At 39.9% G+C, this 13,043-nt stretch overlaps 2 protein-coding genes across 6 annotated transcripts in view; one reads left to right on the forward strand and one right to left on the reverse strand.

Moving 5' to 3' along the window:
* The window catches only part of BORCS5 (BLOC-1 related complex subunit 5), a 93,213-nt gene extending 85,508 nt beyond the window's left edge, over nt 1–7,705 (forward strand). For all 3 annotated transcript variants that reach the window (XM_079140078.1, XM_079140079.1, XM_079140077.1), the window contains one exon: nt 1,729–7,705. In XM_079140078.1, the coding sequence (XP_078996204.1) occupies nt 1,729–1,959 (231 nt within the window). In that variant the 3' untranslated portion in view covers nt 1,960–7,705. The remainder of the gene's footprint in view (nt 1–1,728) is intronic.
* A 715-nt stretch (nt 7,706–8,420) lies between these two features.
* Nucleotides 8,421–13,043, reverse strand: part of DUSP16 (dual specificity phosphatase 16) — an 87,545-nt gene continuing 82,922 nt past the window's right edge. For all 3 annotated transcript variants that reach the window (XM_079140037.1, XM_079140038.1, XM_079140039.1), the window contains 2 exons: nt 12,641–12,764; nt 8,421–10,833 (listed from right to left, as the gene is read on the reverse strand). In XM_079140037.1, coding sequence (XP_078996163.1) covers nt 9,660–10,833; nt 12,641–12,764 — 1,298 coding nt within the window. In that variant the 3' untranslated portion in view covers nt 8,421–9,659. The remainder of the gene's footprint in view (nt 10,834–12,640; nt 12,765–13,043) is intronic.

Raw genomic sequence — 13,043 nt, forward strand, 5'->3', positions numbered from 1 at the left:
GTGATTACAGCATCACTGCAGCTATTCAGGAAAGGTGGAGGCAGGAAAGGAAGAGGAGGTTGAGGGGAGAGATGAAGAACATGTTTTAAACTACCTCCCTCTGTAACATGCCAAATCCTGGGTTAGATATGTTTGTGTTGTCTCATTTAATCTTTACTCTGGTCCTGCAATGCTAAAATTACAGGCATGCATCCCTTAATGACAGAAATGTGTTGTCAGGTTGTGTGAACAGAGTGCACTTACACACACCTGGATAGTATAGCTTACTCCACACCTTGAGCTGTATGGTAGACTGTGGCTCCTGCACTACAGGACCTGTACAGTGTGATCTTGAATTGGATAGTGAGGCAACCGTAGCACAATGATAAGTATTTTGTGTGTCTAAACCTAAATAAGGCACAGTAAAATACAATATAAAAGATAAAAAATGGTACTCTGTATGAGGCATTTAACCAGGAAAGGAGCATGCAGGACTGGAAGTTGCTCTAGATGAGTGAGCGAGGAGGAGTGAATGTGAAGGCTGAGCACACCATTGTATGCAACTGTAGACTTAGAAACACCATATACTTAGGCTATACTACGTTTAAATTTTTTTCTTCAAAAATAACTTTACTAAGACATTTTTACTTTATAAACTGGGTTTTTAAAAAAGAACTTGTCGACTCTTGTAATAACATTTAGCTTAAAACACAGATACATAGCTATACAAAAATATTTTCTTTCTTCCTTTTCTCTTTTGCAGTGCTGACTTGAACCCACGGATTCATGCATGCTAGGCAAGTGCTCATCCACTAAGCAGCATCCCCAGCCTGTTTTCTTTATATTCTTACTCTACAAGCTTTTTTCCTATTTTAAATTCTTTAATTTTTACTTTTTAAAACGTGTTTTTAAGACACACAAATACACACTTCAGCCTAGGTCTATACAGGGCCAACATCATCACTATCACTATCTTCTACCTCCACTCTTTTCCCACTTCGAAGTTCTTCAGGTCAGTGGCCTGCATCTTCTGGAACATAGCTATTTTATCATCTTTTTTTTTTTTTTTTAATAAGTAGGAAGAGTTCACTGTAAAATAATGATAATATAGTAAAATGATCCACAAACCAGTAACAGTGGTTTATTATCAAGTATTACGTACTGAATATAATTGTATGTGCTGTACTGTTATATGACTGGCAGTGCAGTGGGTTTGTTTATACCTCCAGTGACACCACAAACGTGAGTAATGTGCTTCAGCCTCACCAAGTCTACGATGTCACTGGACAACAGGGATTTTTCAGCTCTGCTATTGTCTTATGGGGCCACTATTGTGTATGCAGCCCTTTGTTGACTGAAATGTAGTTCTGTGGCGTGTGACTGTAGTTCCTGTCTTGTGCAGATGACCAGGAAATAGGAAGGCTATCTAGTAGCAACTCAGGTGGCATAGCCAGATTCAAATCCTGGTCTGATTTCCATGACCAGGATTCTTTTCTGTAGAGAGAGAGAAATCTCAGGATTTCAGCAGGGTATAAACAGCACACAGTCCTAGTCCTCCCCCAAAGATGGTTCTGTTGTAGCAGCTGATAACCTGTGTCCTTGAAAGTCTTTATCCCGATGCCTCCTGTAAAGCTAATTGCTTCTCACTTTATCTGTAGGTCTCTGTATCTCATGGTGGACACCTGACCTTCCTGAGTGGACTTGGATAAACAAAGTTTAACATATTTTGCCTCTTTTTGCCTTTTACAGATGGACCTGTCTGTAGAAACCCTCTTTAGCTTCATGCAGGAACGTCAGAAAAGATATGCCAAATATGCTGAGCAGATCCAGAAGGTCAACGAAATGTCTGCCATCCTCCGCCGCATACAAATGGGCATTGATCAGACTGTGCCGCTGATGGAAAGGCTGAACAGCATGCTGCCTGAGAATGAACGGCTGGAGCCCTTCAGCATGAAACCAGAGCGAGAGCTCAAGCTATAGCACTGCTGCTTCCCCTGCCAGGCTGTTCTTAGGAGGCAGAGATACCAGTAACCCATAGGACAATAGAGCCCAAGTCCTGTGATATGACCAAGGCCTGAAGCTGTTACAAGGTCTGGGTCCTCACTGCAGTGGACAGAAAGCAGTCCTGCTGGCATGGTGTCTTTGCCCTACTCCTTTCCTTGATGCGTATGCCCCATGTGAAATGAACAGAAGTAATTCTTGGTGATAACTGAAGTTGGAACATTTGAATTACTAGGAATTGTTTTAAAAATGCTGCATGCAGAGTTCTTTTTCATTTCTTTTTATTGAGATTATATATAGTCCAGTGTACTGGAGTGAAAACATGGAGAAAAGGGAGAAAATTTTAAAGAAGCTATGTGTCTTCGTTGCCCTTATGAAATTTTCTTCAGACTCCCTGGGTTATGGGTTGTAAATATGAAAAAAAAATTAATCTAGATCTGTGTTCTTACTGTTTACACCCCACTTCCATCATATCAAGTCTTGATCGGGGACTCCCTATCCTGATGGAACACTGCCTTTCTTGTTATCTGTCAGGTTGTGGTGTCTCATATATGTCATCGTTGGAAAATGAAGACTCCTTGTCTCCACCCTCTGGAAATTCATCTCTCATTTAGGTTTCTTTCTGTTACATCAACAACAAGCAGGATTCATTTTAATCACCATGTTTTTACTGGCCTAGTAAATGTGTGGGACATGAAGGCTTTGACAGCAGTCTGTAGAGATCATTCAGCAGACATTGATTGAGGTTATCCCATGTGCCAGACATTGTGCCTCTGCCCTTTTGTGTCTGAAGAAAAAGGCCAAACACAAAGTGTTGTTGAATTTCTATGGGAGTTTAAGAAATGAAGCAAAGTGCTTAGCGCATTACTTCGCATGTCATGGATGTTTTTAGTGGAAGAAAGGACTGAAGCAGCAAAGAAATGAAGCAGGCATGGAGACCAAGAGCCAGGGTTAAAGTCACTGGGGGTCAGGTCATTATGCAGGCCTCTGCCTCATGCACATTTTCTGGGCTCTCATGCTCCCTACTGGGGACTGCAGCTGGGCCCCCAGCTCCCATAGAACTCTGCCTTAGCTATTTCCAAATCCAGGGCCAGATGTTAAGTACTAGCTTATCCTTCAGGTCACCTGCAGCAGTGAGGATGAAGGCTTAGACAGGAAAGGCCAACTTAGGTTCTGGTGAGAAATAGGTATAAGCCTCAGTTTATTGTTTGGAGGCCTCATTTGTCCATACTCTTCCTCCACTTGGACCAACATTCCTTCCCAAATCACTATCTTCCCTGTGCTCAAATAAAACAGAAACAGCCAACCAAGACTATCTTCTCAGCTTCTATAACTGCTTAAGGTCAAATCCTTTGAACTAACCTCATATTCTACATCATTCTTAGTGGTTTTTCTTCAACTGGTTGAGAAGTTAGCCTGGAGTTGTGAAATGAAACTTCTGACTAGAAGTTCTATCATTGATCTTTGGTAAGCCATTTCACCTCTTTGAGCCTATATTATGGTTTTGGATTTTAAATGTCCCCCAAATGTCCACATGCTCAAGACTTGTTTCCCTACTGATGGCAGCACTGGGAGGTGGCAGCCTGGTAGGAGGAAATTAGGTTACTGGGGGCATGTCCTTGAAGAGCGGTTAGGGACCTTGGCCTTCCTCACACACTTTTTCTCCCTGACTACGTGAAGTGAACAGGTTTGTCATCACATGCTCCCACTGTGATAGTGGGAGCCCAAGATAATAGGGCCAAGTGACCACAGACTGAAACCATAAGCCAAAGTAAGTCTTTCTTCCTTATAAATTGTCAGTTGGGGCTGGGGTTGTAACTCAGTGGTAGAGCACTTGCCTAGCATGTGTGAGGTACTGGGTTCGACCCTCAGCACCACATATAAAGTTCCTTCAACAACTAAAACATTTTTAAAAATTACATCAGGCATTGTGTCACAGGAATGAAAAGCTGACATATCCAGCTTTTATCTCCTGGCAAGTCTGAAGGTCTAATAACTAATGTTTAGCAATAATGAACATTTTTGTTATCTGGACAGTGGTCCTAAGCCTTCATAATCTTTGGACACTCAGGGCTTACCCTAAATATTTTGCCATTTTTTCATATCTCAGAAATTCATACCTTCTGTATTTCCCTCCCCCTTAGTTTAAAATGTTTTTTAGTTATACATGACAATGTATTTTTTTCGATGTTGGTGGACCTTTATACACTTATTTATATGTGGTGCTGAAAATTGAATCCAGTCTCACACATGCTAGGCAAGTGCTCTACCGAGCTACAACCCCAGCCCTAGAATGTATTTTGACATATCATAAATACATGGAGAATAACTTCTCATTTTTGTGGTTGTACATAATGTTGAGTTACACTGGTCATGTATTCATATATGAACACAGGTTTTTAACTTTGTCAGATACAAACTAGTCCTCCAAATTCAGGGCTCCTAAGTTTCCTTTTTAATTTTTAGGTATCCATTGTCTACTTTTAAGAACCTGTCCATCAATCTGTTCATCTGTATTTATGACCACTGTCAAATAGACCACTATACTGTACACTGTTTTATTTGAATTAGAGAAGCTGGCCTTCACCCCTTGTGCATATAAATTTACGTAAACTGGACAGTTAAGAACAAGTATACTGTAGATTTCATGAGAGCTTTTAATGCGTTTCTAACTTTTATTATTTGTAGCACCTATGTATACATGCAGTTTTCTCTATATATCTTAAAGTATAAAGTCTGGCCTCTTACAAGATAAACTACTCAGAATATGAAATATACTGTTGAACCTGTTTAGCATTCTCTGTGGAAATACTTGATGAACTGAGTTCCAGGAACTCCATATCCTGGAAAACAGTGCACTCAAATGATTTGTGGTCATCTTAACGTCAGTGTTCTCTGGATATGGTTGCTTTTGTTCTTCAGACTTAAAAAGCTGGTGATATTACCGTACATTACAGGTACTACAGTTTCTAAAGCATAAACTAATGGTCCTGAGAAACTGAAGTGCTGTTGTGTTGTTTTGTAGAACTTAATAGGTTTGGCATTTTCTCTAGCAAGTCTAGGAATCTTTAGAAATTAGAGCTATGGGCAAACATGTTAAAATTCTAGGGTAATTGAGAACTTTGTCTCCCTGATTTTATACCTCAGCTAAACAGATATACTCAGTAGGAAATTAAAATGTTGATACTAAAGATTGAAGGATAGAGTAGGAAGTGAGAAATCTTCTTGTGGACTTTTTCTTATGAATTTTGCTTTTTATTTCCCCACTTTGATCTTCATTCCTTTGTCAGGAACTATAGTGTCCCAGAGGAGGTATCATTGTTCACTAATTATTGGTAATACTAAATGTCTTGCATTTTTTGACATACCAGGCATGGATATGACTATCATTTAGCAAATGTCATGGCTACAAAGCAGAAAGGTAACCAGTAGCTACATTATTCATATGCTCCAAGCCAAAAATAAAATCTGACAACTGAAGCAACTAAATTGAATATCACTATCATCTCAGGTGGTTTGCTGGTGTGTATCCATGACTATTTGGAAAATTTTCAGGGCTATCAGTGCCATTATCAGCTGTGCATGATTTATGCTAAACACTTTTGTGAACAAAGTACTTTTAATTCAGTTTTTGAAGTTCCCCGGCCAGAGAGAGCCCAGACCATAACTCCCAAGTTACCCTCCTTTTTAACTACCACAGTTTCTATAAGGTCACATTTTGCTTTTCCTGTGGGATAGCATTTTTAAACTGTAGTATTTTAGCTAGGACCAAAAGAATGAAACTTGTTTATGTATAAACACAAACTGCAACAATACGGCTGGTGTAACTATTTCAAGATGATTGATTTCACACTTTAAAGATACCAAGTGTAATTACACTGTATGAGGATGATTGGATCTCACAGAATGCTAGCAATAACTCCTTTCATTTATACATGCAGAAAATATTCAAATAAAAGACAAACTTTGTTTACTAGACCTAACACACTGCCAGAAAAACAAAACCAGACAAGAGTATTTAAAATGAGTATTTTGAGGCTAAAAAGTTTTCATCAAGTAGTTCCAGTATACACACCCTGCCCTTCACAAAATCTCTTTGGATACTCAAGACTCATTCCAATTTGGCCATTTTCTCCTCCACATATCAGAAACCTACACCTTCCCTATTTCTCCCTGGTTTGTCTAATTTTAGATGTTGGATCCAAACCAGTCCTCTCCTAGCCTGCTCAGGTTGCTCTCTGAAAGCCTCCTAGCTCTACCTTTAAGTAGACAGTTGGCTTAACCTTCAGGCCTTCCCGAGATCTAAACCTCCGCACATGAAGCCTCTTATTCAATCACTTGTTCCTCTACTACCTTCCATCTCTAGAGGCAGTTACTTCACATTCCCTTGATTCTATCCCAACCACCTGTTTTTCTGCAGCTTCCTGGCCAAGGCACCTTTAGTACTAGCTCACCCAGTCTAATCCTTTTAAATTTTCTTAAATCCAACTTTAGCTCAGAAGCCTTTTACAGTCAACTTCAGCGAGGTTAACTTGTGCTTCTCTTTATAGTCATTCCATCTGCTTGCACTAAAGGTAAATAGTTCATTCCTGTAATGCATGATTTTTTACTACACTAAGGTTCTAGTCTCATATATCTAGTGTCATAAGCTTAGAGGTAGGTCATTAGAGTACCCAAGACAAGCATGGAGAACAGAACTATCCTTCCTCCATTTTTCCTAAAATTATTATAAGGTCTTTATATATTACAATATAGCTGGTCTTTTCTTTCAACCTTGTACTCATGTGTTCTAAAATCAATCAAAATAGTTATCGAGTGCCTTAGGTATACACATTAAAGAAAGAAGGCAGCCACTGAAGTGTTAGCCACTGATCCTTTGTTCCATGTGAATGAGATGATATGTCTGATACCACCAATATTTTATTTTGAGCTAAATCCTTATTTGAGAATAGCAGGGCAGGTTTTACCACTCTTTCCTTTGACAATCTGGACGATGCTATTCCCATCAAGTGTATAGCTGCTCATACTTATGTATAAACAGGTACCAGTTTTGATTTTATTTCATATTAACATACATGACACATCAAAATGAGAAATGCACAATTTAACCATTCAACAGCTTGCCTTACTCCAAAAGAACACTATATTCATATTAAACATTTATACAGTCTTTCCACCTAACTTTACAAATGTCCTAAATTAATTTCCAGCATTTCTCACACAGAAGCCTATTTTAACTCTTTAAATCATCATTCTGTATCATCCTAGTAGAGTCCAGGGGTTCCCCTGTGATTCCATGCTGAAGAGAACCAGCCCCCACACCACCCACAGACCCAAGCACCTCCAGGCCTTGCCTTGGAGGTTGCCCCTTTGACACGGTAGTCTTGATTCCAAGAACTGATTATTGGACATTACTGATCAAGGACTAACAGTTGTAGTGTATGAGTACATCACAGTTACAGGAAGGAGCAGGGACCATAGCCAAGAGACACTCTAAAGGACACAAGGCAAATTTTTGCCCAAAGATCCTATTGAACTGAACCTAAGTCCCCCAAGCCTCCTGAAACTTACTTAACAATGGAGTTATAGCTTTCATTTCTTAAAACTGTTTGACAGATGTCACCAGATTCTGGAAGTGGTGAGCTGTTAAACATTTGGTGTGTGTATACATAACACATCAAAAATTACTGTGTGAAACCTTGAGAATGTCTGATTACATAAACAATTTAAATGTATATATAAAAAATAACTTGGATCATTTCACAGAAATAGTACAGTAATAATGTGCTCCCTATGCAGTTTATGCTGTGTCCCTTTTATACTACATCATAGCACATTATTTGTACATTACCAGTATGTCTGTGAAGTTCATAATCCCCATGATCAAGCCAGTCAGTTCTGAATCATGTTATTCTATGCTGGTTTTAGCAGTCACCATAGGAAACAAATCACATCCTAGTCCAAGGACTATCCATTTCTCAAACATAGAAAAACCTGAGATATAAGTCAGCAACTAGCTATACTTACAGTAAAGGAAAGAATAACATCTGTCCCACTCCCACCCCACACCCCCAAAAGCTGCTGACATGAATTAAGGCTTTGAAAAAGGACCACACTGTAGTTGATAAAACGTAAGCCAAGAAATTTAAAAGCAGATACGTACTATCACTTGTGTACTTGTTCTAATTACCTTCTATTTTCAGCTGCCAGGATTGATTCCATACAGTGATTGTAGGTTAAGGACTGAGAAACCACCTTGATCTTATTCCATCTTGACAGGCCCCTTTAACTAAAAACATGCCAGGGATAGTTTTTGAAAATAGCTTGGCTGTGGCTCTGCCCTCTATTCACAACGGAAAATTCAACAGCCTTCTCTTTGCCTTCTTAAACTGTTTTACTCTGAGTATTCCTTGCTTCCTAAAGCCTCTCAGTCCTATTAGTACATTTGAAAGTATGAAATTATAGAAATACCATCACCACCACATGCCAAGGGGAGATATGCCATCAAGGAAATAAGTTTCCTGCTTCTCCTCGGCATTTTTTTTTTAACCTTCTTAATATTTCTGTAGTTTTCCTCTCTTGGTGGTTTCCTACAAAATTCTGCCTATTGTTACATTTTTACAAACTGGATCCATGCATTGAAACCGAAATGGAAAAATCCACTTTGGCTGAGAACTCGAAGGTGCTGATGCTCTGCTATGAACCCAGATAATTCACATTTGATTTTAAACCAAGTTAATCTTCAATTAAAGGATTAATAATCCCATTTTAAATAACTCTTTGATTCTTAAGAGGGAGGTAGACTTGTTTAGCCTCCCAATCTTGGCTTAAATCATTAGGCTGCCAGACTCCTGGCTAAGTTGAATGCTAGATGGTTTCTCTTCTCTTTCTTAATAAAGCTGAGAAAAGGAAGAAAACAAACTAGTCCATCCAGGCCCAACTGGAATTTTGTGCATAGACAGTTTAAATTGGTCTGAAAAGTGTGACTAGCTACCAACCTATTCACAATGCCTAGAAAATGGGCTCCCAGACATGGTAGTGGTGAAAGCCCCGACCGTCCTGTCTGAGGTACTGGGTTTGTTCTAAAGTAGATCTGGGCGAGGCCCCTAATGGTCCATGCAGCAGAATGATGCTTGTGTCACTCAGCTGTCAGGTGAGCTTGGATTTGTGAGTCAGTTTTAGATAGGATCATTTCTCTTGGATTTACCATTAGGTTCTGTCCCTAAGAGGGTCTGCCCACCCGACCCACCAGCTTGGCTCAGTCTCAGCACTAAGGTGCACTATGGAAGGGACTAGACAAAGACAAGTATTTGAGATCTCATTGTAGCATAACACGAAAATGGTACGGGATTTTGTCCTCTGACACCAAATAAAAGTTGCTTCTGTAGGAGCAATAAGATGTACAATTCACGGAATACAAGTTGGTTCCTCCGGTTAGGGGGGATTCTAACATCTGCCCTTCCACTTTTCTTGAGAGAGTTATTAGCCGATCTCTCAAATGTAGATGCTAAGAGAACAACTGTGTTAATCCACCTTTTGCTTTTACACCATAGCTCCATTTTCCAAAATATATATGTATGTACATATATATATATATATATATATATTTCAGATTTACAGGGAATATTTTTTGTGGAAAAAAAAAAAACTGTCAATAGAAGTCACAAGTGTCTTTCTTCTCAGGATACCTCAATGATTTCCATGCTGCCTGAAAAGCTAGACTGACTGCCCACTTTCCCCAGCTCTTCCCGTGACCTATTCTCTGACATGATGCTCTCTCCAAATTCCATTTGGCAGCTCCTACGTTTAAACTGCTTTTCAAAGGGGCTCTCTTCATGCCAGCTCCGCCGTGAGTCAGCTCTGTCACTTGGCTTCTGCCGCCTGCGCACAGAATAGACTTGGTCGCTGCACGTGGGCAGCTGGCTACAGCTGTAGGCAGAATAACTGGCATTGCCTCCATAGATGGCTGAAGCAGAGTAAAAGTGAGAGGACTCTGTGGCAAAATACCAACTATTGGTCAAGGATGGGGTAGAGGTCTGGGGAGCCAAGATATCTGAGTGCCAGCCCTTTAGGCCCAGCCCAGCAGCAGACTTGGTGAGGTGTTGCTGGCTGGTAGAAAGGCCAAAGAGGAAGTTGGTATGGTAATTGTCCTCCACACTCCCACTTCGATGCAGTGGAGATAAGAAGGACCTTTGGGTGCCACTGTTGCTGGTTCTTACTGAGTGCAGTCGCTTGCTCTGGCTCTCTGAAGGCCTGGTGGTCTGGGGTTTCTTAGGGATGTGGGCTTCCTCCTTATCTGGGCTGGTTTCTGGAGTCTGTTCTGACACTTCCTGAACTGGGGAGAACTGGCATAGTTTGTTGGTCCCATCCAGAGCAGCTGAAGGTTTGTAGTATTCCAAAGCATCTTCTGATGAGGAGAAACCATGTAAAGATGCTGCCATGCTGGCTGAATATGAAACTGATTTGATATCCAGAGAGAAGGAACGCTTGAGCTTATTGCTGTCTTCCAGCTTGTCAGAGGACAGGTGGAGCCCATTGAGTGCCTGTACCAGTGGACTGTCCTCTAACAGTGATGGCTGTATGTTGGACGCACTGGCAGGATGCACAGGCCTTTGCCCTGCAGCCTCTGAGGTAGCACAGTCAGCGCAGGGTGGACTGAGGGACGTCTCGCTTTTCTGTCCACCCTCTGAGACTGCAGGGACAGGTTCATTTGGCTTTTCCAGGTGCAGCAGCTTGAGTTTGCTCTTTGGTCCTGATGCTCCAGTCTGGTTCTTAATTTTCTTTTCATAGTCGAGGAGTTGGCCCAGAAAATTGAAGTTTGGAGATATAGTAGGTCTTTTTTCTTTCACAAATCTATGGAGAGAGGAAAAAAAAAAAAACAAAAACTGAATTTTATACTACACTTTATCTTAAGAATATCAAGTGAGTAAACAAGAAGGGGATATTAAACCTTCCTAAATATTTTAGAAGATGATTGGTTTACACGTTCACAGAGTGCCTCAAGGTGGAGAATATAAAGAACTTCTGTGTTGGGGGCTCTCTTAACTCTGGATGCATGCTAGAGAGAAGGTGCCAGACCCAAAAGCTCTAGTTTTAGCCTCATTTTCAAAGCTTCCAGTGCAACTGACAAGAGGGTATTCTTTGGCCACCACCAATGACACCCTGCCACAGACACATTAGTGCAACCAAAAGAAGTACAGAATAATGGCCACTTGCCAGCTTCAATATTCCAGTATTACCCCATCAATGTCGCCATGGTCATTTCTCAAGACATTTCACATTTTAATGACAAAAAGAAAAAAATGGTGAAAGCACTCCACTCTGAGTTCCTTCTTTTTGTACTCTGTATGACAGAATAACCAGCTACAAAGTGGTCTCTGCGTGTTAAGTACTATGCTAACGCACTAAATTATTTATTCAGTCTTCAAACCTACCCTAAATCAGTGGGGTGCCATTTTCCCCATCATGAGGGTACATAAAATCTTTAAGATGATTTGCCTAAAACCATATAGGTCAAATGACGATACTGGAAGTCAAAGCCAGGTCTATCTGATGTCTGAGTCCATTTTTGCAATATGTTTAAAAAGATTCACCAATGGGTCAAAACTATTAATAAGCAGCTTTTATGTTTCACTGAGAAACAAAGGCTCTTAAATGTAAGAAAAATTCTTCAGTGGTCCCCAAACCTCATGAATACCTGTCAGATACTACAAAAGCTGAAAATCTGCAAGAACAAGAAAAATTAAAAACTCCATGGAAATCAAGTTGTCTAAAGCAAATTAACAGAGCTAGAAATAAGCAGTTCAACTACTGTTTAAATATTAATGTAGAGTCCTCATGCTAAGACTTCCTCTAATGATACAATGGTGAGGCCTTTGGTTTCTGCATGGAGCAGAATGATGTCAGGCACAAAGGAAGAACGAAGGAGAGGGATCTTGTGCAGGTAACCAAGGGCCCATCCCTGCCAGTCTCCTGCCTCAAAGGACAAACTGGGCTGCTCATTCCTTCTTCCAATTTTACAATTGGAGAAGAAAGTCCAATGTTAAAATAGGCCTGCTCCATGTGTCTACATTTTTTATTCTTTATCACATGAAACGAGGAAACAGATTCATAAATCACCAAGAAAACTCCAGCCCTTAGCAGTACTTCCACTTGCCTGTCTTCCCTTTTGAGAAAATAAGAGTGCAACCTGGTCAAAATTATACACTGCAAAATCTGGCTGACCAGAATGTAAGAAATTAGTGAATGGATTTTATGGTTATTTGGTATTATACTTGCCTATATTAGTTTTTTTCCTCACAGCAATACAAAGTTTAAGGTAGAGTATATTCTATTGGAGTTTTTTTTTTTCCTTCATAAATAAATTAGAACAAATGATACTTCTCCAACTAAGAAAAGGAATAAGTGCTCTGCCTGGCATTTTTCCTTAAACTTAAAAAGTAGCTGAGGATGAATCTGACATATTAGGGCAGAATGAATGCTAAATAATAAAATTGCATTCTTTTCCAGTCTTTGCAACACCACTTAAAAATCCAAAGTAATCTGTAAAGAGATTGACTAAAATAATCACCATTTGCTTTAATCTGGTTTTCCACTCTCATCTCTTTGTGTTTCAGGGCAAATGAAAAGCCACTCACACAAGACATGTTCTTGTCCTCACCTGTAAGCTTCATCTAAAGACATGTCCATCCTCTTCATGATGTAGGCGATAGCAATGGTGGCAGAGCGAGAGATCCCTGCTAAACAGTGCACTAGGACACATCCGTTGGAGGCTTTTGCTTTCTCTGTATGAGTCAAATTCAAGAAAGGTAACAATTTAGTTTAGCAAAATGGAAATTCTGTTTCCATTTACTTACTCAAGGTCTTCACCTGAAAACCCCAAAGCAAATCTCTTCTATTCACATTATATTTGCCCCTTCAATATTCTTTTGAGGTCAGGGAAGATCATTTCCTTGCCATTGTTACACAATGGATATTTAAGGTCCATAAGTAAGCTGCAGCTGTCTCAGGTTACCTGACTCTTTTTCAGTACTTTTTACTATACTATAAAAAGTATTTTTTCA

Source organism: Sciurus vulgaris (assembly GCF_902686455.1).
Source record: "Sciurus vulgaris genome assembly, chromosome: 5".
Taxonomy (NCBI): domain Eukaryota; kingdom Metazoa; phylum Chordata; class Mammalia; order Rodentia; family Sciuridae; genus Sciurus; species Sciurus vulgaris.